Source organism: Lichenostomus cassidix, chromosome 7 (assembly GCF_008360975.1).
Source record: "Lichenostomus cassidix isolate B80296 chromosome 7, HeHo_3.0, whole genome shotgun sequence".
In the NCBI taxonomy this organism is placed as follows: Eukaryota; Metazoa; Chordata; class Aves; order Passeriformes; family Meliphagidae; genus Lichenostomus; species Lichenostomus cassidix.
Window position 1 is genome coordinate 28156017 of NC_139488.1, and position 22679 is coordinate 28178695.

General features: G+C 41.2%; 1 protein-coding gene across 11 annotated transcripts in view; it reads left to right on the top strand.

The window, feature by feature from the left end:
* Window positions 1–22679, top strand: part of KALRN (kalirin RhoGEF kinase) — a 476294-nt gene that overhangs the window by 159651 nt on the left and 293964 nt on the right. For all 11 annotated transcript variants that reach the window (XM_085066971.1, XM_085066977.1, XM_085066972.1 and 8 more), the window contains exon 3: window positions 6998–7112. In XM_085066971.1, the coding sequence (XP_084923097.1) occupies window positions 6998–7112 (115 nt within the window). The remainder of the gene's footprint in view (window positions 1–6997; window positions 7113–22679) is intronic.

Genomic DNA, 22679 nt, shown 5'->3' on the forward strand with positions numbered 1-22679 from the left:
TAAGGGCACAGAGCAGGGAGAAGTGGATGTGGTAACAGCTCAGCCATCTCCATCCTTTGGTAGCCCCCTGTCCCCAGGCCCACATTTCGGGAGCAGCCTTCTGAGCTGGGTCACAGCAATGTCTCAACCTGACTGAGAGCCTTAAGGAAAAGCAGAGATTTTCTGAAAGGTCTTTCAGAGGAGGAATTTCAACATAAAAATATCTAAAGAAAGGACATCTTTGCAATTAAGTTCCACCAAATTTAGGCCAGCAGGATGAAACAAAGAGGAAAGCTCAAAGAAGGAGACACTGACCTTCCCAAAAACTTGTCCAAAGGCAAGACCACAGATCGCTTAGTGCCGGAGGTACCACATGTGGAGGTGCATATTTTTTCTGTTTTTGCAGTGTGTGCACTTCACTCTTCAGAGAAAAGGTTGAAATGAGACCCCCAGTGCCTCTGGGTACTGAAAGAGTTCACATCCTGGTTTCAGGAGGGCTCAAATGCTGATTTGTGGACACTGGAATATGTATTGGGTTGGGAATAAAATTAACCAAAATATTTAATTTTTGAATGATATAAACATTTTGTATTTGCACAAAAAGTTTTGATTTAAATTAAAAGTTTCCATTCTCATCCTTCCTCTGGAATGGAAATTTCAAATGAAACATCAACAATTCTGCATATTGTTACAGAAAAATAGCTTCCATTTTATACCATTCCCTTTTGTAGTTTGAAATCAATGGATATTTCAAATAAAAGGGAAATCTGCTATTAGAAAAACACGGCATTCCTTGACTATTTCTCCATACTTGTCTCCAATAAGGAAGAAAAAGACTGGGTGATCAGGGTGAATCTGGCCTTTTTGTTTCTCCTTTTTCTGTACAGCTTCCAGCACTGTGCCCTGTGGTGTGAGTCTGTACCACCATCAGCAGTGACTGGCATCGCCATGTGCTGTTCTCTTCCCTCCCCTTGTCCAGCAGCAAGAGGGGTGTTTTGCAGAGCAGTGGTTTTTGCAGTGGGGTGTTTTGTTTTAGAAGATTTGGGGTTTTTTTTGTTCAGTTTCTCAACTGTTAAATATACACAGCTATTTCCCTACATCTGCAATAGAGGACACAAGATCAACAAACATTGTTTGTAGCTGGGGCAAAAGGCAGAGAATTTCAGTGTCAGTGTTAAAGAGGAAGGTACAAGTGCTCCCCTGATACTCCTCAGCAATCCAGCTACTTCTAGAGAAAAAACAAGTTCCTCTGTATCATCTCTGGAAGTTTTGCCTTCCACACTAAGAAGGTATTCCTTTCCTTTTAATGAGTCTCACTTGTCCTTAGTTATGCCTTCCTGGAATAATAACTTTCTTTTTGGGAAATGAAACTATTTCCCCCCTGGCTTATTGGCCAGTGTACATTCAAAATTAAATAAGTACTCCAAAATAGTTACATAAAGCAGTGAAAATTAATTACAGGCCACGTCAGGTGGTCTCTTCAAATCCATGCAATGGCTTTGGGTGACTGCAGAACAAATCTACTTCGTAGGAAATGGGATCCTTCAGTGGCTGCGCTGGGCATCCCATCTGCAGCCTCTGACCTGCTCTGTCAGGAGAGCTTCTGGTGAGAACAATTAGCCTTGTTTTTGGAGTCATTAACCCTAAATGTAATGTTGTAAGAATTTGCCATTAGAATTTGATTTGGGCAATTGGCTCTGAGATATGGATGCTGCAAGGAGCAGCACTCTGAAGGATCAGGCCCTGGTGATTGCACTGCAGCTGTGTTAATTGGCAGGTGGGCTTGTTATGGGAGCTTAAATTTCCATCACTTGACTAGAATCACCTGGTTGGAACCAGCTGAATTGGAGGGTGGTCACACAGCTAATCCTGTGTATGACCCTTGCAGCAAATTAGTCCATCTTGAAGCTGGAGGAGTTTTAGTATAGAAGTCTGCTCTCAGTAAGTCCAGTAGCAAGCAGACTCACGCAGCTTGGTTATGACAGGGAAAGGAGTGTTATTTTAAGACTCTGGATACCAATTCCTTGATACTTTCCTTTCCTAGGAAGTCTGTCAATTAGATTTAGAAATCCGGAGTGTATTGTTTATCACTGTATTGAGGTGCCTGACATCAGCTGAGCTCCGTCTGTCTCCTAGTTCTCTTCGTTATAATTCATTTTTTCACCATATTTTGGACTGAAATACATAATGGGGATTATTTCAGCTCCTCTGGAAACTCACTTATGGTCTCAGCAGAGTCTACAACATCAAGATTGATCAGCTTATGATCTGCAGGGTCAGATGAAGCAGCACATTCATTTGAACTGCAGTAGACATCTGAACGAGGGCCAGAGACACTGTGTGCTGCTCCCGTTTCCGTTGCTGGTGTGCTGCAGGATGTTAGACAAAGTTCTTGGGAGACTTTACACGTGGGGACATTTGCCTGTGTCTCTGGATAATCCTGGTGAATTTTTGCTCATAAGGAGAGTGCAGAAGGAAGCAGAGGGTTTCAAACCCTTAAATGTGGATCACTGCAAGCAGGTAAGGATTGTGGTAGAAGGGCTGATAGAACTGGAGAGATGCAGCTTGAAAACAGAGCTTGATAAAATCATTATCTGCTGCATACAAGAACTCTGCATTAACGGAAACTGATAATTTCCTGTCCTCAATAGGAATACACATAGCTGGAATTTCAGCTTATTGTGTATTAACAGGCATGGATGTGCTTCAGGACTTGAGACTGGTGAAGCCTGTACACAGAGCTCCTATCAGTAACACTTTGGGGTGGCCAATTTCTCAGCTTACCTGTGGGCAGTTGGGGCCACCACAGACAGAAACATTTGGCCCCACCACTAAGAGGTGTCCTGGTGAGGCAGCTGCCAGAACAGGGATCTTGTCACTGGAGTCTCTTTCCTCCTGGCTGCAGGCCTGACTGGAAAAGTTGTCATGAGGAGGCCACTGACTGTGCTGCCTGCCTGCAGGTTTTCTGAGGTTTCTTTAAGATTTTCTTTTAATGTGGTATGCAGCTCAGTGCCTTGTGCCATCACTGCAATGTCCCCTGGATGATTTGTGGAGGAAAAATTATGTGATCCTCCTTCTGGGAATAAAACCTGAATTTAGCCATGGGTTCTTATAGGATAGAGGAAAGGGAGATGGGAAGAACTGGCAAGGAAGCCACTGACAGGAAAGGCCATCAACAAACAATTTTGTAGGAGAAATGCAAGGCATATATGGCTAAATATTTGTTCTCAGTGTACTCTGTGCCCTGAAGAACATGTGTTTTTCTAACTCTTTTTTTCCAGAGCACTAATAACCAGACCATCTGTTTGCCTCTCTAAATCAGAGCAAAGCTCATGAAAATCAACTTGAAAAACAGTAAGAAATTATCAGCTGTTTGTTTTAGCATTTAATAACTGTAATTAGCAAACCTAATGACATGTTTGATTATTGCATCCCATGTCTGTGAGTCCAGGGGGAGGCAGGAGATGGGACTTATTGATTACAGCAATTGAGATTCTTTACTTCCTTCTAATTTTTATTGTCTTATAAAACAATGTGCTGAGTAGCTCTCTGAAGACTGTGTATGTACAATTGGTGTTGAGATCATGGCTGACTTGGGGCAAGATTTGTCTCCCTGAGTGGATTACTAACAAGCAGAGACAGAGTTTCAAGCACTGGGAAGCTTTAACACAGTGGATCAAGTCAGAAAACCTCATTTCTCCTCCTGATTCTTCAAGTGACTCACTGTGGGATCTGCGCTGAACTTCTTCCCCTCTCACTACTTTACTATTCCCCTCAGTAAAAAGATAATAACAAAGAAAAGGAATGGTTTAGGCAGACTCCCTGTACAGCCAATGCCAGCAGATTTTCTTCTTTTTTAGTGTGTGTTGCTACTTCTCAGCAGGTTCTGTTATTGGAGAAGAGCATCCTTACGTAGGCATGTTTGATGATGGCAATACCCCCTTTAATCTGCCTAGAAAAACTGAGATTTTGGGTTACAAAATGTAATGAAAAGGCTACATATTATTGGTATTTAAGAGAGTAAACCACATTTACTGAACTCTGCAAGTCTGATGATGAATTAAATATACAGTGGTTTGCTCTAGAAGAAATCTGATGTTTCTTTATTACAGGCTCTTGATAAAATTGTAAATTATATAGGCATTCATAAAAATTAGGGATTTCTCAGTAATGTGGATTGCATGGAGTTGAAGGAAGCAATTGAAGGATTCTAATATGTACAATGTACTTGTAATAATTTCACTCTATTGCTCAAAGCCTAGAGCTGTACTTTTATAACAAATGAGAAACATTTGTTTCTAAACTTAACATATCTTGGTATTTTACTCAAGTCTCTTTGTTTTTCTGTGCTGTAAGATGAGAAGGAATCAGTCCGGGCGCTTATTTATCCTTCCATCATCCAGAAACGTCCAACTGGGTCATCGTGTAACCTTCCTCCTCCAATGAGAATTAACCCATTTTCTCTGTCTGTCCTGGTAACTTCTGACCCTGTGCCTGAGCCTTATTTATCCTGCTCCCCTGAGGACAGTTTAGATGAACTGTTGAGGGACAATTTTTATCCTGAAGGAAAGACCGGACAGGAATGTTCTGGATCCTGTTTCCTTTTCTGTAGCTGAAATCCTTGTGTTGCTGTTAGTAAAAGGGTCAAGAATTTTCTGCCTTAACATTTTCAGCCTACCAGAATTTACACAGGTTTCCTATTTATTTATTTTTTAGAGCTCACTTTGGTGGAATGGTAGGTGTTAAAGGGGTCCCTGACCAGAAACATGATTTTTGGTTTACAAAGCCAAGGTGAATGGGTAGCATCAGAGTGATTAGTGCTGCTGGGCTGTGGGAAGCTCATGGCCCTTTCCAGGTGTTTCATATCCTGGGAGAGGATTATAAATGTGGGCTTAGATGTCTTCTGATCTCAACTCTTACTGCTTTTCCACGTTGTACAAATATTTAAATAATTGGGAATGGAGGAGGAGAAGGAGGGTGAATGAGTAGCGGGTAGCATGTACTTCTGGGATGCAGTTCAAGTTAAGGTCTCTGCCTCAGCAAATATCTGGAAGCTTTTGAAAGCCTTGGTTACATCTTGATATGATGGGAAAGTTTTCAAAACCTTGAAAAGCTTCTTGTGTTGAAAAAATATTTCCCTCCAGCTTTAGTTACTATATTGGTTTGCCATTCTATAGGCTGGCTTGCTTTTCTGTTGGACACATCATGCATGATATAATGGTTTGGCATTGATGTGGTGTGTGAAATAATCTCAACAAAGGGAGAATGCATTTAAAATGAGGAAGCTTTTTTCATAAAAGGGTCTGAAAATTTAAATGAGTTTATTTCCTTGTAAATGGAATCCTTTTTTACATTATGCCCCCATTTTTTCATGCTATGTGGCAGAGGCATGGATAAGCCAAGGTGATGCTGAATTCCTCACCTTCATGATGTGAAGCTAAAGGCAAATAGAAGTCACAGAGATCTGGGTGGAGATTAGGCAGGACAGTTTTTGTACTCCATATGTACCCCTGTCTGCGTGAGGGCTCAAAATAAAGATGACATCTGTTGTTTGCCTATTTGTATCCCTGGACAGACCAGACATGACCTGGTTCCAACGGAGACTTGCACAATATAGCCCTTCAGGTGTATTGCATCCACTGAAAACATGGGAATGTGAAGGATGATGAACTGTGATGTGGAGTACCAGTGGCATCTCTATCTGTATAGATGAAGTTTGTGCAACAGACTCTGTCTTGTACAGGCAGCAGCACTGTAGAAGACTCTTTAGACAGGTCTTAGCAATTAAAAATTATCTTTATTTTAAGAAGACTTTATATATAGTAACAAGAATGTGCCAATAGCACAGACTGCAGGTGTCCCGAGTTCTTAATGAGAGAGCACAGCATGGATCAGTGCCGGAGATCTTCATGTCCTTGTGTAGCTTTTTCTTCTTGTTGGCCAAGTAAATTAGCTCAGAAAGCACGTGGTTTTCCTTTTCAGAAGTGATATTTCTGTTAAAGGGATTATACTTTCCATTGAGAAGTGCAAGCTCATGTGAATTTTTACAGCTTGTTTGCAAGGTCCTTGCAGTTCCATGCTGCTTCATGCAAAAAGCAAAAAGTTTCATGCTTTTTGAGCTGTAGTTTAGCTGTAACTTTTCCCTACATAACAAAGATGTAGCTAACACCACACAATTCCTGGAAAAAATCCTGAGATAATATGTGGAGAAAGAACTAAACATTGAATGAGGCACTAGATTTCAGTTTCAATCTTCTTAAACTTTATTTACAGGAGAGAATAAAATAAGGTGCTGTAGAATAGATGGTATTTGCCCCTGTATTAGTGTTTGTATAGTTCAGCGTATTCAGAGTCATTCCTTTATGGCTAAGCCTTTTGACAATTGTTGTAAAAGATGAAGGACCAGACACTGACAGTTTAAAAGAAAAGGTTTTTTTAAGACAGGAAAGCTACAGGAAAACTCCCAAAACAATTATGTGGATTGCCAACAACACTTTATAAACAGAAAGCTTAGCAGATGTGAACTTCTAATAAAAATTTCAATTTTAACAAATTACCTGATGGATTAGAACATTGGGCTGCACAAGCATTACTGGGATATATTGCTTCAAACTAGCAGGACGTAGTAAGCTATCTTGGAATGAGCAGTGCAACACACTGAGCAACAGTGAAACATGCTTTCACTTTCTTGGTGTTGACCAGTTTAAAACTATCCCCACAGTAGGATTTCATTAGCATTGCCTGCTTGGATTTGCAGCTATGTTAGATTTTATGGGATTAGGTAAAAGAAGAAGTAGTAGTAGCAATTTTCCTTGTGTGGGCTTTTTTTTTCCCTTATATCCCCCTTTGGAGCTCCAGCAAATGCAAGCTTGTCTTCCTCAATTAGGCAAGTCTCAAAGCTACAACGGGTGTGCAGGCTCTTAAATGTGCTGTAATTTATATTTATCAAGTCAGTGCACATAGTTTTTTTGACGTGTGCTTCCTGCCTGATTTTCTAACAATCCCTTATTTTCCACAGGTGGCCGTGATAAACGAGGTGGTCCTGTCTTGACCTTCCCAGCCCGCAGCAATCATGACAGAATAAGGCAGGAAGACCTTCGGAAACTTGTGACTTATTTGGCCAGCGTGCCAAGGTAAAGCTAGAAAGAAAACACTTCAAAGCTCAGGGTGGATGGGTGGGTGGAGAACTTGTTCTTGGCAGTTGCTGATTTCCAAGTATTAACATTTAGTACCTTGAGTTCTTGGGGTGGAGGAACAAAAGTGTTCCCTTCCTCCTCCTGTGTGCGCTCCGGTGGTTTTTATGGCACACGTGGCAGTGCAGGAGCCCCAGAGCGGAGGCAGTGGGAGCAAACCTGGGCTTCAGGCTCCTCACAGCAGCAAGGAACAGCTCTCATTCTCCATGTTTCTGTGCAACTCTTTTAGGGGAGTCAAAGGGAGGAATGCTTAGAGGTCTGCAGTTAAAATATAGCAAGCTGGAGAGAGCCTGCTGTCTGTTGTTGCTGTTTAATACCTTGTGGGAGGTTCAGGGGAGCTGGGGTAGGGGACTGTAGTTGCTGGGGAGGAGAGAGTGCCTGTAGAAGGAGGCAGATCTTCCTGCTCCAGCACTTTCCAGAGATTTCTCCAGGCTGGGAAAGGAACATGGGTGGACTCAGGAGGAAGCTTTCAAAGAAAGTAATTTCAAAGTGTTCTGAATCTAAACCACCACCTTTCCCTGCATTAGTCTCTGTGGCTCTCTTCCAGCAAGCAAGTCCCCATCCTTTTCCCAGGGATGCTGGAGGAAAGGTGTGTTGCTAGAGCATATTTGTCTTTTCAAGCTTTGGGAAATCATTTACAGGGCTCGGTGCCCAGGCTATTTCTGATCCAGACTCAGAAAGTATGAGATATGTATGCCTTCATCCAACTTCCTTTTTCTATTTTTAAGCTTGCCAAGTATCCTTGCCCAAAAACCACTCCATCAGCTATTGAGGTGAGTGTTGTCCCAGGGCAGGTGAGGAGCTGAGAAGGGATGCTCAGGGTTGCAGTAACACACCCTGTGCCACCCAGGAGCTCCTTCTCTTTTAAACCCCAGAACATGACCTGTTTAAACTGTGCTCATGTTTTGGCAAAGAGTGTGACGTTACCACATGAAGGGCAGAGGGGTTGGCTGCATCTGGAAGTCAAGAGGTAAGGATCTTGGAAATGCTCTCAGGTCCTTAAACATGCAATGTGCAGAGGACAAAAGCTGTGTTTGGTATGGAAGAGGCTTAAGGGTTGTTTGGAGATTTAATCACTTGACCACACACTAAGTGGCAACTGCAGCCATGAGTACCAGATTTGCCAGTGCTTGTTTCCTGGACGTCGTAAGTCCTCTAGTGATGCACTTTTTGCTCTGTTGGACTTTAGGTCCTCCAAGTTTTACTACTAAGTTGAGTCTGATTGCTTTTCTCCCCACCCCATCTCATTTTATCCTCTAGCTAGCTCTATTTTCAACCATATTGTGAGATAGATTACAGACCTGCTGGGGGGCTGAGGGAGCAGTAGGTCACTCTCTGGGAGTGTATGACCCAGGTATTGGGTCACTACTCCTCTAACTGCTGCAGTAATGAAACTGGTCCCCTACATCTTACCATTTTTTTCATGGTTGCAAGTATGAAGATATGACACTGCTTTGGGTTGCAAGCAATTGCACAGTAAAAATTACCTTCTAATGTGACAATGTTTTCTATAATTGCTCTTCCCTCATGGAGGTGGCAGTAATAGAAAGATACATCCCTTCTGCTCCCCACCATCATACAATTGAATCAATTAACTCAGTCTTTGATGCTGCTTTTGGTTGCCTCACTCTGGATCAGTGCAGCAGTGATTTTTCTCTGGTGATGCAGAATATGGGGTCAGAGCTAAGTGCTGAAGGAGCCAATACAAGACCTGGCTGCCTGTCTCTCTAGAAACACTAAAAAAGCCTTCTCTTCCTGGTGCTCACTGCAAAGCCTTGTTCTGTCCTGGTGTGTGAAGCCTTAGGAGGATGTCTCTCTAATTATACCAGAGAACATCCCTTCTTCTGTGGTACAATCTCCTATCATGAAAATGTGCCCAGCAGTGAGGGGCTGGCTATGCACTTTCACTGGCTTCCCGAGCATCCTTGCAGATTGGACCTCTGGAGATATTAACTGGAGTACTGTCTCCTTCTTGGGGTATTTGTACATTGAGAGGTGTGGAGCAGAAAGCAGCAAGGATGATCAGAGGTCTTGAAAAAGTGTCCTGTCAGGGTATTAAAAGGGTAGGGGTTGTTCAGTGTAGAGAATTAAAAGGGTACATTAAAAGGGTAGAGGTTGTTCAGTGTAGAGAGTGAAAAGGGTCTCTGCAAGCATGTTGTGATGCTGCAAAAGGAAAGGGTTTGTAGGGCTAAGACAAACAAATGTGTTACACTGAAGCAAGTGAAGATTAGGCTGAATATGAGGAAAAGATTTCTAATGCGCTATATTAGCACTATACCATTAGCACTATAAGTAATATAATTTTTTTTCTTAAGTCCTTCCATTGCTGTATAGACAAGCCTCTGGTGTTGATATAAATGTTATGGATATAAATGTTACGGAGAGGGTATGATAGATCATGAGGTTATTTCTGCCAGTTCCTCCTCGTCCTGTTTTGTCTGGTGCAACAGCTGTGATCTCGTTGCTGTAGGAGGGAAATGTGACCACAAACTTCATGGGTTTGGGACGTGGGATTGTCTAACCTGTGTGGTGTAAGGAAACACTGAAAAGTCATTTTCCCTAAACATTTTGCTCACTTTAACAAGGGCAAGCAGCAGAGCTTTCAAAATTATTTATGTTTTGAAAACAAATATATGGAAGGAGCAGTTGGAATTCCTATCACTGGCTCTCAGTTCATGTTTATTCCAAGATGAGTGCTGTAGTTACTAACTGCATCAGCCATCCACCAAAATAAACAATTTCATTAGCAGAGACTCTGAACAGGAAGTCAGAAGAAACTGCTCTGATGTTGAGTGCTAAAAGGAGAAGAGTTTTCTGTGCTAGCTGAAAAAGTAGAAATTCTTTAGGAAAAAGAGCCTGTAATTTATCATATTGACACCAGGATAATAATTCTTTCTTTATTCTTGGTGCATTGGTTTCTGAGTGAGACAGATTGCTCTCCACATTGATACTATCTGTCACTTAACCCTTGTTTTATATCTTAATGGAGGGGGCAGAGGTGGCGCAGTGCTGGGAGCTTGGAGCAGGTATGAGATTGGTGATGAAATGTGATGATAGATTAGGGTAAGTGAAACCAGGGTCTTGCTAGCAGTTTTCAAAGTTTCTGATTCAGCTTTCTGCAGTTCCTTCTTCAAAACCAGAATAATAATGTGGGCTTTCTGAAAGCAGCTATGTGTGTTTGAGTTAGAGCAGAATAGTGAGGGCTTTCATGCAGCTGGGAGTCACAGTCAGGCAGGTGCCTGCAGGCAGTGGGTTTCCTGTGTGGCTGAGGATTACTGCCTGGGGGTGAAGATCTAGGAACACAGCTTGTTCCTATCCTGAAATGGTAACCTTTCAGTCCATAGTGCCTGGGGTAATTTAAGGCTCCTGGAAGGTTCAAAAGCCTGATCCTGCAGTTTTGGGTACAAGGAGGAGGTTGTGAGTGGGTATCTGACACTGTGAACTAATGCTGCTTTGGTGCCCTATGTTGGTTCTTTCAGGCACATCACAAGGTCCTTTTCTCTAAACAGTTCCACTGTAATTAGTTACTAAGAAACGAGGACACTATTCTTTAGATGTAAAGATAATTGCCACGGATGCCAAGTTTCTACCACTCTGCCATTTTCTGCTTGGTTTAGATTTGCGCTAATGCTTTCTGGGTAGGCAAAGCTGTATTTCTTGTGACTCAGGATAGCTTCTATTTACATGCAAATTTAAATGGATGCAATGTTTAGAAATTTGGAGGGTGTGACTGAATCTAGGATAACATGGTATTTATGATCAGGGGAGCTGAAGAAGAATTTTCTGGCCTTGCTGGGGATTTTATATTTTAACACCAGTGCAGTGCCATCTATTCCAGTAGACTGAGCTTTGATTTATATGTGTGTAAATGAAACTAGCACCAGGCCAATCTCCTCTGCAAGCCCTTTGGAATTACGAATTAAGTTATGCGTGGGCTATAGGAGGATAAAAAGGAGACAGAATATTATTAGCCTGAGTTATCTCCTCGCATGGTGAAGCAATACGATGAAGGAAATGTTCTCTGTCAGCTATAGTGAACCTTCCGGCTGAACACATCAATCTGTTCTGGAGCCAAGATAAGCAATCTTCTGTGCACTCTGCAGAGGGGGAAACCCGAGATGCCTCAGGGGCTTGTGTTTTTAAAGACATCTAATTTTTATTTGTCCTCTGTTCAAAAAGCTGCTCAAATGTTTCCCTGTTCTGGGGGACATCCAGGCCTCATAACAGCAGCAAAGTGTTTCCAAGGGCCAGCCCTGTGTGTTTGAGCAGCCCCTCGGAGCTGCCCAAGCTTGGTGAAAGGTGCCAGGATCCGTAAAACAGCTGAAGTGCCCCTAATAGTTAGTTCAATGGCTGGGGCTTTGTAAAATTAGAGAAACAATAGAGAAGATGGCAAAATGTAGCAATACTCACCCACTCTTGGATTTATTTTAAGCTCTTCTCTGGTGACCTGTGGTACTGTATATTAGCTTCCCTGGCCGGGAGTAGTGTGAAACTCATTTTGTTGATTAATAGGAATTAAACTCTAGAGCTCTGTTTTCTGTTATGTGATCTTAGCACAGAAGGAGCTTTTGAGGACTTTTTTTTTTTTTTTCCTGGAGGCTGTAGATCTACAAAAATAACCATCTATTTAAAAAATAACGCCAGGGACTTCTTACTAATTTTAGTAACTAAATATCTGGTGCCATCGATAAGATAATTATTCCACCATATGCTTGTATCAAAAATACAGCAGTAAAAAATGCAGTGAAAATAATGAGCCTAATGCAGATTTAGTATTTTCTCTCGATATAATTTAACAAATAATCACAAGGTATTTTGGAGAAAGGGGTTCATTAGAAGTAAATAACTGACATGAGTGCTGGTGAATTTAAGAGTGTTTTGCCACTCTGTAGCCAGTTCAAATCCAGCCTCTACCATATGTGGTATTGGTGTGTGGGGTTTTTATCACTCTGTTAGGATTTGGGGGACTTCTGTTGAAGTAGTGGTGGTCTTACCTTGTTCTACTAAAAGGCTTCTGAGTTCACTGCTCTGTGTTGCTTCCTGTGTCCCCTTACTGACTACCTCAGGGCTAAGTTATATGTTCATTGCTTGTTGGAAATCAGCACTTCAAAAGTGGATCTCTGATTTCCTTTCAGCTGTGTTAATAACCTGTGGAGACATTTTATTCCTAGATGACTGGACAGTGGCAATAATTGATGTTGAAATTCTGCAGCAAGTGTCTACAGCTGCAAACTTGGAAACTCCCATTTACCAGAAGCTGCTAAAAAATGTGGACTTCCTAGAAGTGCAGAGGGAGTGACAAGAGCTGTCAGAGCCTGGGGAGCAGGAGTTATGAGAAAAGATTGAAGGTGTTAGGGATGCTTATGTCAAAGAGGGAAAGTAAAGTGATGTGTTAAAATACACTCTGCAAGCCTGAGCTAAAGTAAACAATTTAGTCTCAGTGTACATGAAAAACGGGACAAAGAAAGTGATTAAAATCACAGGTTGAAGAACTGAAGCAGGTTTCTGTATCCTCCCCATCCTGGAGACCCTGTTAGGAGGTGTGTCAGGAAGGACCCAGGTCTTGTCACTCCTGTCTTGCAGCAGAGGCATGAAAACAGCAGTCATTCCAGCTTTTGTGACACTGGTATAAAGATGTGGGTTTTTAAAACAGGTACATAATTTTAATTTCCTACGTTTATTTTTAGTCCCTGAATTATTTTTTTTAATCAGCCTAAACCTACGGCGGTGGCATCTCTTTCTAAATTACTTCCTGCTCTCATTGCCTGTTGCTGTTTTTCTGGATAGCGTAAGGTCCGATCTTGCACAGCTCTGGATCTAAAGCAGATGTCTTCTTTTCCTCTGTCCTCTGTGGGAGCTGAGAGTGCTCCCTGAGTGGTTCCAGCCTGGTTACCTGCTCAGCCCTGCTCTGCTGTCCAGCTCCATAACAGTGCAAGTGTTTTCAGGCTGGTTTTGTGATGAGCAACTCAAATAGTTTGATACAGAGCTTTGCAGTTGATGTACTGTGAATTGCACAGCTATGTAGCCTTTTCCTTCTAAAGACTAATAAAAGGCAGGGTAAGCTGGGCTCTGCATCTCACTTCCACCAGTGATCATCAATATGGGTCTAACAGAAATCCCTCTCTATTGTGAAATAGAAGCAAATGAGATTAACTTAATGTTAATATTGAAAGAAGCTCATGAAGATTTCATTATCTTGTTTCAGAATGTGAGTTTGGGAATTGAAAAAAAATAAAGGTTGATGTTCTTTCAAGAGTGAATTCCTTATTTAATGTAAATTCTTTAAATACTTACAAAGGGATTTGCCAAGTATTTTCTGAGTTGTTTATCTTGTATGCAAACATTTTGTACTGTTTTGGAAGACCTGAAAAATCTCTTACTGTTTTTCCCCTCTAAATTCTACAATATTTCTTTATTCTTAACTATGACTTGCTCCATTTAATTATATTTTAATTGTATTCCAATAAATAATTGAAGTCACTGATTGCTACATGCAGAGAAGCTGGGATTTCAACTTGTCATTGTGTTTTTAAGCATTCTATTCAACACTCAGCATCTGCTTAATTTTAACCTATAAATCTGCAATTGAAAGCAGTTAATGTGAAGGAATCCCTCATTTATTATGTCTGAATTATTTCCAAGGCAATTGTTCTATTTTACAGTGTAGGGGAGGGAGTTCAGTTTTCTCTAACTGCCAACCATACAGACTCATGCTGAGATTTCAAAGTTATATTGGGCTCTTTCTGGTTCATCTAATATCTCCAACACAAATTCAACAGGTTAATAATTTAAAGATTTAGGATTGCAGAGGGTAGCCCTACAAGCCAAGCTTAACATACAAGGGAAATGCACAGGTCTGGAAGAGAAGTTCCCTTTCCTGGCCCTGGTCTATTTTCCAGCCCAGTGGGAGGTCAGTCATACCTTCTTTAGTGGAATCAGTGGATAGGGCTTGTGGAGGGCACACATCCAATGAAATAAAAGGTCACTGTTTCACTTTGTGCTCTTCCCAGACAGCAAAGTGTCTCTACCCAATTCAGGTTCAATGCTTTTTGGTTTTACAGGTCTGGCCTTTTTTGCTTCAGCCCTGCCCTCCCAGATGCAGAGTGTTTCTCCTCACCACAGGCAGTGCATTCAGGCTGCAAGTTCAGAGCAGCCTGAAGGATGGCAGTGAGTGGATTCCTTCTCACAGCCCCCATCCTCCCCTGTCCTCTGTACTGAAAACAGCCAAAAGGTGCTGCTGCCCAGCCACAGCTCTGCAGCACCACCTCACCTGGCTTCACTAGTTCTGACTGGGAGAGCAGCCACGGGGAGGTCTGTTAAAACCCTCTGAGCATGGTCAGAGGTGCCTGTGGAAGTGCTTCCTGCTAAAGCCAGGGCCAAGGGGGCTGACCTGGACACAGCTACCTCCTACAGGGGTGGTGATTCCAAGCAGTGGCATCACCTGAGTCTGCTCAAGGTTTGGTGAGCTTTGTCAAGGGTCTGAGTTTTGCTGTGGTCCTGGGAAAACCTCTGCTGTCTTCTCAGGGGAGCCTCAGGTGCTGTTCAGCTCCCCTGGGGGTGCTGTGGGTTGCTGATTCTGGCTCTCTCACACGAGATGGGTGCCTGTCCTGTGCAGCCACTCCCTGTGTCGCTGTGTTTCTGTTAGCAATGCTGTAGGCAGTACCTCACTGCATTTCCAACAGAGGATTCTGTCTGGGAACGATTCTGCTTGGATTTCTCCAAATCTGGAGCAAATAGCAAAACAACCCCCCTCACCATGCCTGCCACCACTGCTGGGGATGCAGGAGCCACCATGGCCTAGTGACACCCAGTGGTGCTGGCAGGGTCTGAGGCCTGAACCCATCCCCTGAGTTGTCTCACGTAGAGCTGTGCTGCACACTCTGCTTTTTGAGCTCTGTCCAGGCCCATGGTCTGGGGATTAGATCAGCATTGTTCCTCCTCCTAAATGGCTTTTGCATGTTGGTCGTACGGCATCTGCTGCCTGGAAGAACGAGCTGAGGTGATGGAGAAAAGGCAGAAACTTGTAAACTAGGATATATTCTGCACCCATTCACTGGTGAGGGAGCTGGCGGGCACCACAGCCTGCTATAAATTTTATGCAGAGCATCATTTTCTCCATCCTCTTCCTCAGTGGCTCTCTGACAAGTGTTTTGTGAGTCTCTGCAGCACACCTCCCTAGCCTGGCCTTGGCCGTGCTGGTGTAAAGCTCTTGCGTGTTCCTCATGGGCCTTTTAACCATCAGACCTGTGGCTCCACAATGCTCCAAGAGGTCCAGGCAGCAGCGACTGGGAGAATTCCTCTGAGAAGGCAGGCTTGTGCTAATGTGAGCAGTAATTCAGAAAAGCTAAAATTAGCAGACAGAGAGGTTTTGTGGAAGCGTCTCGCTGGCAGCAGAGCTGGCACAGGCTGTGCACAGTTCCCTCCTGAAGCTGTCAGCAGCCGTCAGTGGAATATGCAGCAGTTCAGCCAATCCTAAATTTTCTTTTAGGTGATCTCTTTCCTACAGTTTTTGCAGAGACTGTAAAATAATTTTTGTCTCGTTCCACTATGGATGCTTGTGTTCCTCATCAGTAACTCCAGTATGTGCTATATCCTTTTCACTATTAGAAATTATTACGATTTGGAAGTGACTTATGCCATCTCTTCATGGATGTCATTAGAAGCAGGAAAACAACTGCTGTGCTTTTTAGTCTGCTTTGTAATGGGCATATTGTCCAAGGTATCTCAATGTCAATGGAAAGCTCTTCTATACTCCCATGGAGAATGGAAGAGACCTTTACTGTGTGCCAGTATGAAGCAAGTAATGGGAGACACAGAAGTGGAGTTGTCTCAGCCTAGATGGCCTGATCCTTTTCCTCATTGGATGCATGGAGGTGTTGGGGATGCTGCTCCAAAGTCTGGATTCCCCAGTGCACAGCTTGGGTAGGACTGAGGATATGTTTTCAGAAATATATTTTTAGCTGTATCTTCCAGTGAATTATTAAAACCTTATGCCATTGTGCTGTCAGTCAGTCACTGTTAAACCAAATCTGTCAGAGAAAACTCTCAAGAACATTAAATTTCTACAAGTTTAATGAGAATAGACAGCTGCATCAAGAAAAGAGGCCTAGTTAGTGTCCACAGAAAGGGGAAGGTGATCTGAACTCAGCTCTTCTTAGAGACTGGAGGTGTGGGGGTATCTCCAGAGCCTGTAAGGAGGCACATTTGTTATTAACCATTAGAGTCAAGGAGCAAACCACTACCTAGGGTTTGGCAGTTCCCATGCTTATAAAAGCACATGCTAGTTTATGGCATTAGAAAATTTGATCATATTAAAATAGAACAATGATCAATTCATGGTAACGTGGGATTGAGCTGACTGATGTTCTCATAGCATGGAAAGTATGGCTTGGGATTGGCAAAATTTGTCTCAGAGGTTGGGATGCTCAGTTCCCTGTTGTTTTCAAAGGGAGCTGGTATCCAAGTTTGGTAGACAGTTGTAAATCTCATCAATGGTTTCTCCTTGTTTTCCATAAGGTGTTCCTAACCAAGTCTGTGGTATTTTATGTCTTCCTTGTGGATCCTGGCACTGCTTCAGAGTTCCCTGTGGATCCTGCAGCACTGTGTACAGCAAAACATAATTGTAACTCTATGGCGTGAGACTGTTGGGCTACTTAGATTAAGAGAAAAAAGAAAGAGAGAAAGAAATAATTTATGCAAAGTAAAACCATAAATAAGAAAAATAATTCTAGACTCTCTCCTTTCCCCCCAGGAAAAGGCAGCCAAGTGTAATTCAGATGTGCTTTTGGCTCAGCAAACATTGTCTGGTCAGCAACATGTGCCACAGTGTACTTTTCTGCTATTGACAGGGGAGCACTGGTTTCCCTGACTGTGTACACAGAGCTTTATTTTATGTCTAACTTTAAAGAGAGTCTCTAGAGAATTTTCCAGTGATGTAATATTTGAGAAAGATCCTTTGTGGTACTTCACCAAAAAGGCAAAGCACTAAAAAAGCTTTTCCTTGTCCTGAAACTGTTTTCAGGGAAATCTGGCTCTTAAACATGCCCACACTACAATGCAATCAAGAGAAAGTAGGAACCTGCTGTAAGCTCAATGCTGTATTTACAAGGGACATCTTTGCTGAATGGTCCTTTTGGTTAAAGCTATTGAATAGAATTGTAATAGAGCATGGGCTTTGTAGAATAATTGAATCTCTCTCGAAAACTGTAGCAGCAGCAGTTCATCTCCAGCCAGATTCAGGCTGCTTCTATATGCCTTTCCTGACCTTTTTCCCCATTTCACATGGGAATACAAGAAGAATTGACAGTCTCTAGTATTAATGCAGTGTTATTAGAAAACTTTCACTAGAAGGATGTTAGGTTTTATACTTTATTTATTTAAGGGTCTGCCAAGCCAGATGCTTGTCCTATTGATGTTGTCATTGAGGATTGAACAAATACTACTTTCTGAAGTTTAGTTTAAATTAATTACTCATTAAAAGTAATTATATATAAATAAAAAACACCCCTAAACAAGTTATTAAATGTACACATTTAAGGAATAGAAATAATATGGATAGCAATACAGCATTAATACGGAGATGGGTGGGATGCTTGGCAGGAACTTTATGGCACTTTAAAATGCACATTGTATTAGCACATGGGATTGTATACTTTGGAATTCCAGGGAGGGTTTTCAGATTTTCCATGTAGGTTGCCATTCCACAAGGCATGGTTCATGCCTTTGGGGTTCTTGAGGGATGATCTGCAAAACCCTTAGTTTCAGGTCAAGAGGAAATGCTGTGTTCTCAAGGGCTGTTGCATGGTATTAAGCTGCTCCATGGGCAAAAATCATGTTCCACTGAGAATAAAGAGGGGGTTTTTTTAACCTTAGAGAACTCCAAATGGGCTTCTTGTACATCTACTATGCACCAGCAGTTTGACTATCACATGGAAAAGGCATACATACTACCTACACACTACACAGTTGTGGTGGATGGAGACCACCATTTGTTAAATTATACTGCTATAAACTATATGTCTAAAATAGTTTCCCATCATTCCTCTTTATTTGCATATTAATTTAATGATAGTGAAGAATTAGCTACAAGAAAGGAAGGCTTCTGTTCTTTCTTGGCAATGTACCATCAATGTCCCTTTTTACAGTGATTTAGGAGGTCTCCTTTATCTTAGTCTTCTGTGAGTTAGCAGTTGACTGCCCTAGAGGCCAAAGTCCTCTGTTAATGCAGCAGTGCAAATGTTTCCTTCCACTGCTTTTCTGTGATTCAGTCCTAGTTGGACACTAAAATTTCATTTTCTTTTCAGTAGACTTAGCAGCTCTGCTTAGACCACCAACTAAGGACAATGTTTATTAGCAGCTCTGCTCATGTGTTTTGTGAGTTTTGTAGATGTTAATCAGATGGAGCCTCAGGTTTAATTTAGGCCACCCATTTAAGACACGTTTGCACTGAAGTAGGGGCTGTCATGGAACATCAAGGAAGACACACAGTCAGAGCTTCCTGAATTTTAGTTTAGGGCTCAACACTGAGTTATTTTCTCCCTTGGTTTAGCTGTGTAATATGTATTTACCAGTCCATACAGGAGACACCTCATAAATGTTTGGGAAACCATATGAACTGATATTTTTAGATCTTGAACATAGAAAACCCTAAGTGGTTTTATTATAGATATACTGCATGAGGCAGAAGTACACATCCCTTTAATAGTGTGCACTGATTAGACCTCTGATTTCTGGGAAGCAGGGTCTTAAAGTTGCCTTTCCCAATACTGAATTGGGATCATTGTGTAGGAAATTGGCCATGTACTGTGTCGCTGCCTGACCTTTGAAAATGCACCTGGAAAACCTATCTCATTAGGAAATGTACCATTTTGCCATGGAGCAATTCTAGGGGGTAGAAGAAGAATTTAGGGGAGAACAGTAATCCCAAAGGTGCCTGATTTACTAGGGTGATCTTGCACATAGGAAGCATGGCTGGAAAAGCTTCCTTGTTAATAAGCTGTTAGTCTAAAAATTATTCAGATAGGCAATATGTTCTTTTTCCTTAAGAACTCTTTTTTTCTTTTCTTCTAAAGACAGGACTAAACTCTTACAACCCTGATTAATCACATTCAATTTTGTGGTTATGTCCCCTTGTTTCTCCGTTATTCTCTTTCTACAACATTTGTAATTTAGTTCAGAAACTGCATCTGGAGAAGCAAACATTTCTGGGATCACAGATTAGTTAAGATTTTGCTCCCCACTGGAGAATTGTGGGTAGGAGCTGCTATTCCATTCCAAAATCTAATTAAAAATCAGATACATAGGAAAGCAGTGAAAAATCTTACCCATAGGAAGAATGTCTGGGAGCTCAGCTTTGTTAATGAACTGTGAGGCTAGGAATCAAATACACAAGGAGTATGTGCAGGTTTTTTAGGGTTTTATACTTCTCTGTTCACAAGGCAAAACTCAACTGTTTTATCATTCCACTCTTACTATGCTTACTGGAAATCTCAGTTTCTCTTTACTTTCCAGAACAGCCACCCCAATCATTTTGCAGTGTTGGATTGTAAACTGTAGGTGATGGGGAAATAGGGTTAGCTAAAAAGTTTCCTGGGATTTTCATTTAGGGATGAATTCTGTTGGACACTTAATCTCCATAGTTTTAGGGATTGTTAAATTGTATCTGTGTGTATTAGCATCAGCAGCACTTACCTGATGACTTGTTGGGCACTACTAATTATGTGAAAAAGGCATAATTATTTTTAAAGTAAAATCCACCCAATATCTTGAGAAAGATGCCATTTGAGAATCCACCTGCTCTAACTTTGACACTAAGTTTAGAAATTTTCATCTTAGCAAATAAGATGCTAGTTTTCCTCATTATATATTTTTTACATTCCCAGGGACTCTTGGAAAATTAAAGAAGGAATGTTTGAATAACGTACAGAACAACAACAAATTGGAGCAACATAAATAAAATGAATGTATTGGATACAGTACCACTGCAAAGCTGTCTTGATCTCCATTTCTGGGCTTTTGAAATTGGTGACAAGTCAGTAATTCCAGAAGCTGAAGTCTGTCTTGTCAATACTGTGTTCACATTGCCCTTTTAGAAGCAAGTGACTTATAATTGTTTTACAAATGAAAGCACATTTTCCCCTTTTTTTGTGGGAGGATACAAATGCACAAAAAACTTTAACTGTGTTCATGCTGCCTTGAAAAGTTGCCAGAAGTCAAACGTGTAATTAGGGATTCTGTTAAAAGTCTAATTCCTATACCTGTGAACATTTTTTTGGCACATAGTTCTTTGAGTCCTTGCTTTCCTTTTTCTGTTGCTTTTCCTATTTCTTATTCTCTTGGCCAAGAAGTAAGTTCCTTTTCAGATCTGGGGTGAATTTTGTTCTTTGTCAAAATCCAGTATGAAAAGATGGTTTCCTCTCCTTTTGTTTTTGAGTGAAATACTCTAAAGCATTATATTAGACCCTGTTTTATTTAACACCTGATTACTCATGGCAAATCTCTTTTAAATCCTTCATAAGATATTACATTTTAAGATGATACATCAGGTTATGACAGCATTCTTGTAATGTAAGTTTGTTCTTGCAGTGCTCAAATTGAATATTTCCAATGCTGGGATACTTTTTTGATCTATGTCATATAGGTTCAAATATTGGTCAAGTTCTAAAAAAGCTAATGAGAAACTATTTTAGGTAGATAGGTCAGAGAGAAGAGCAAAGAAATCATTATCACCAGATGATGTAGTAAGATTTTTTGGGTGGATTTTAAGGTAGTTGGAAACAAATTAATAGGTAATTTTATGTGTAAGTCTCAATTGATTTATCAAACCATTATTTCTTCCTACCTTTGATCGATGCCTCCTGTGAAAATTACAGGATTCCCCTGTTGGTTCTTCCAGGCTACAGCTGACTTCAACAGAATCTGAATGAACTGGAAATATATATCTGCTCTGCAAACAGAACCAAGCAACAAATTAATCTCAAAAGAACATATTAGAGAGGCTCTTTCTAGGCAGCCATTACCATCCTCTTAAACATTTCCACAAGTCTCATACATAAGACAGAATAAAGATATTTAGTCATTGTCTAAATTGCCAGGGGCATAAGAAGGAAATCATCAAGGTGGAAGCATGCATTCACCATGTGTGCTCTTAGTCACAAATGAGAGGAGGATATCAATACTTTTTCAGGCATACACATTAATTTACTACAATAAAACTGGAAATTGATGCAAGAGGTCAACCAAAGCAGTAAAAGGCCTGCCTGGCCTGCAGGCTTCTACTTACCGTGTCCTTTTTCTAATTCTTGTTTAAGTACTGTGATCCTCCTCCAGAAAAGCAGTCAAGTGTGATCATAAGTCCATCCATATCCAGCAAGTGTAAACATGTGCTTCATGCACTATCTTAATTGCTTAATCAAGCTCCTTCTATTGTGAGGCACAACCATACAAACAGGAACCAGATGGAAGATATTTTTATCAGATGGTCCATAGGAGTAAAGAAACATGGTCATTGAACATTGCTGTCCTTAAAAACCCTAGTATTAGGATACGACTGCATCCATGCAACATCCCCACAATGTGGTAATTCAGGCAGCAAGCACTGTCATAAACCCAGACTCAATCTTACCTCTATTTTCAGATTCCAACAACCTGAGCTTGCTTAAGGGACATAAGCACACATTGATAATTATTTTAGAAGATTTATATCAAAGGAGGTTAAAACATCTATTTACATTTGGAATCAGGGGTGGTTTTTTTAGAGTCATTAGTTTTGTGGATGATTTTAGCAGTGAAATACTGAGTTTGTATAGCATCACCCTCATAAGAGACCAGCGCAGTATTCTTTTTGGTTTTGAGTGGTAGGAACAAGTCTGAGTGTATTTGAGCTGTTTTGTCTGCTGTTTGTCAAGCATGTCATAGCAAAAGAGGTTTTAACTTGTTTTTCTTAGTTTTATGTCATAAAGCACTTAAAATTATGTATTAAGCAAGTGCTCCTGTGGGTTCTACAACAAATCCCCAGTAATTGCTCTCTTGCAGTCTTTTCCACTTTAAGGCTTCGAGAATAGTTTGATTATGCTGTGATCACTGCTTTTACTCTGCACAATTCTAAAAGAGCAAAATCCTTGATTACAATTGCAGAAGTGTATACTTGGCCAGGCACTTGCCCAGTCCTAATTGACAGCCTGAATTGTGCAGCATGGTTATCAAAATGGGCAAGAGCTTATGTGAATAATTCATGGCTTTGACAAACATCATATCTGCAGGTTTGGTGGCAAAATTAGCAGCAGTGAAACGGTTAAGAATTCTGGTATTTAGGCTGTCAGAATTGGGTTTTCAGTTAACACCCCAATAAGATGGAGAGTGCAAGTTCATGTTCTAGTCTCATTGTTTCTTCCACTGGCTGCAGACTCAGCAAGACAAATGTGCATTAGTTTATATTGTGAAGGCTATCTTTGCAAGCAGATGGGCTAGAAATCTAATTAAAAAATCCAAAAGCTTTGATTTTGGCAA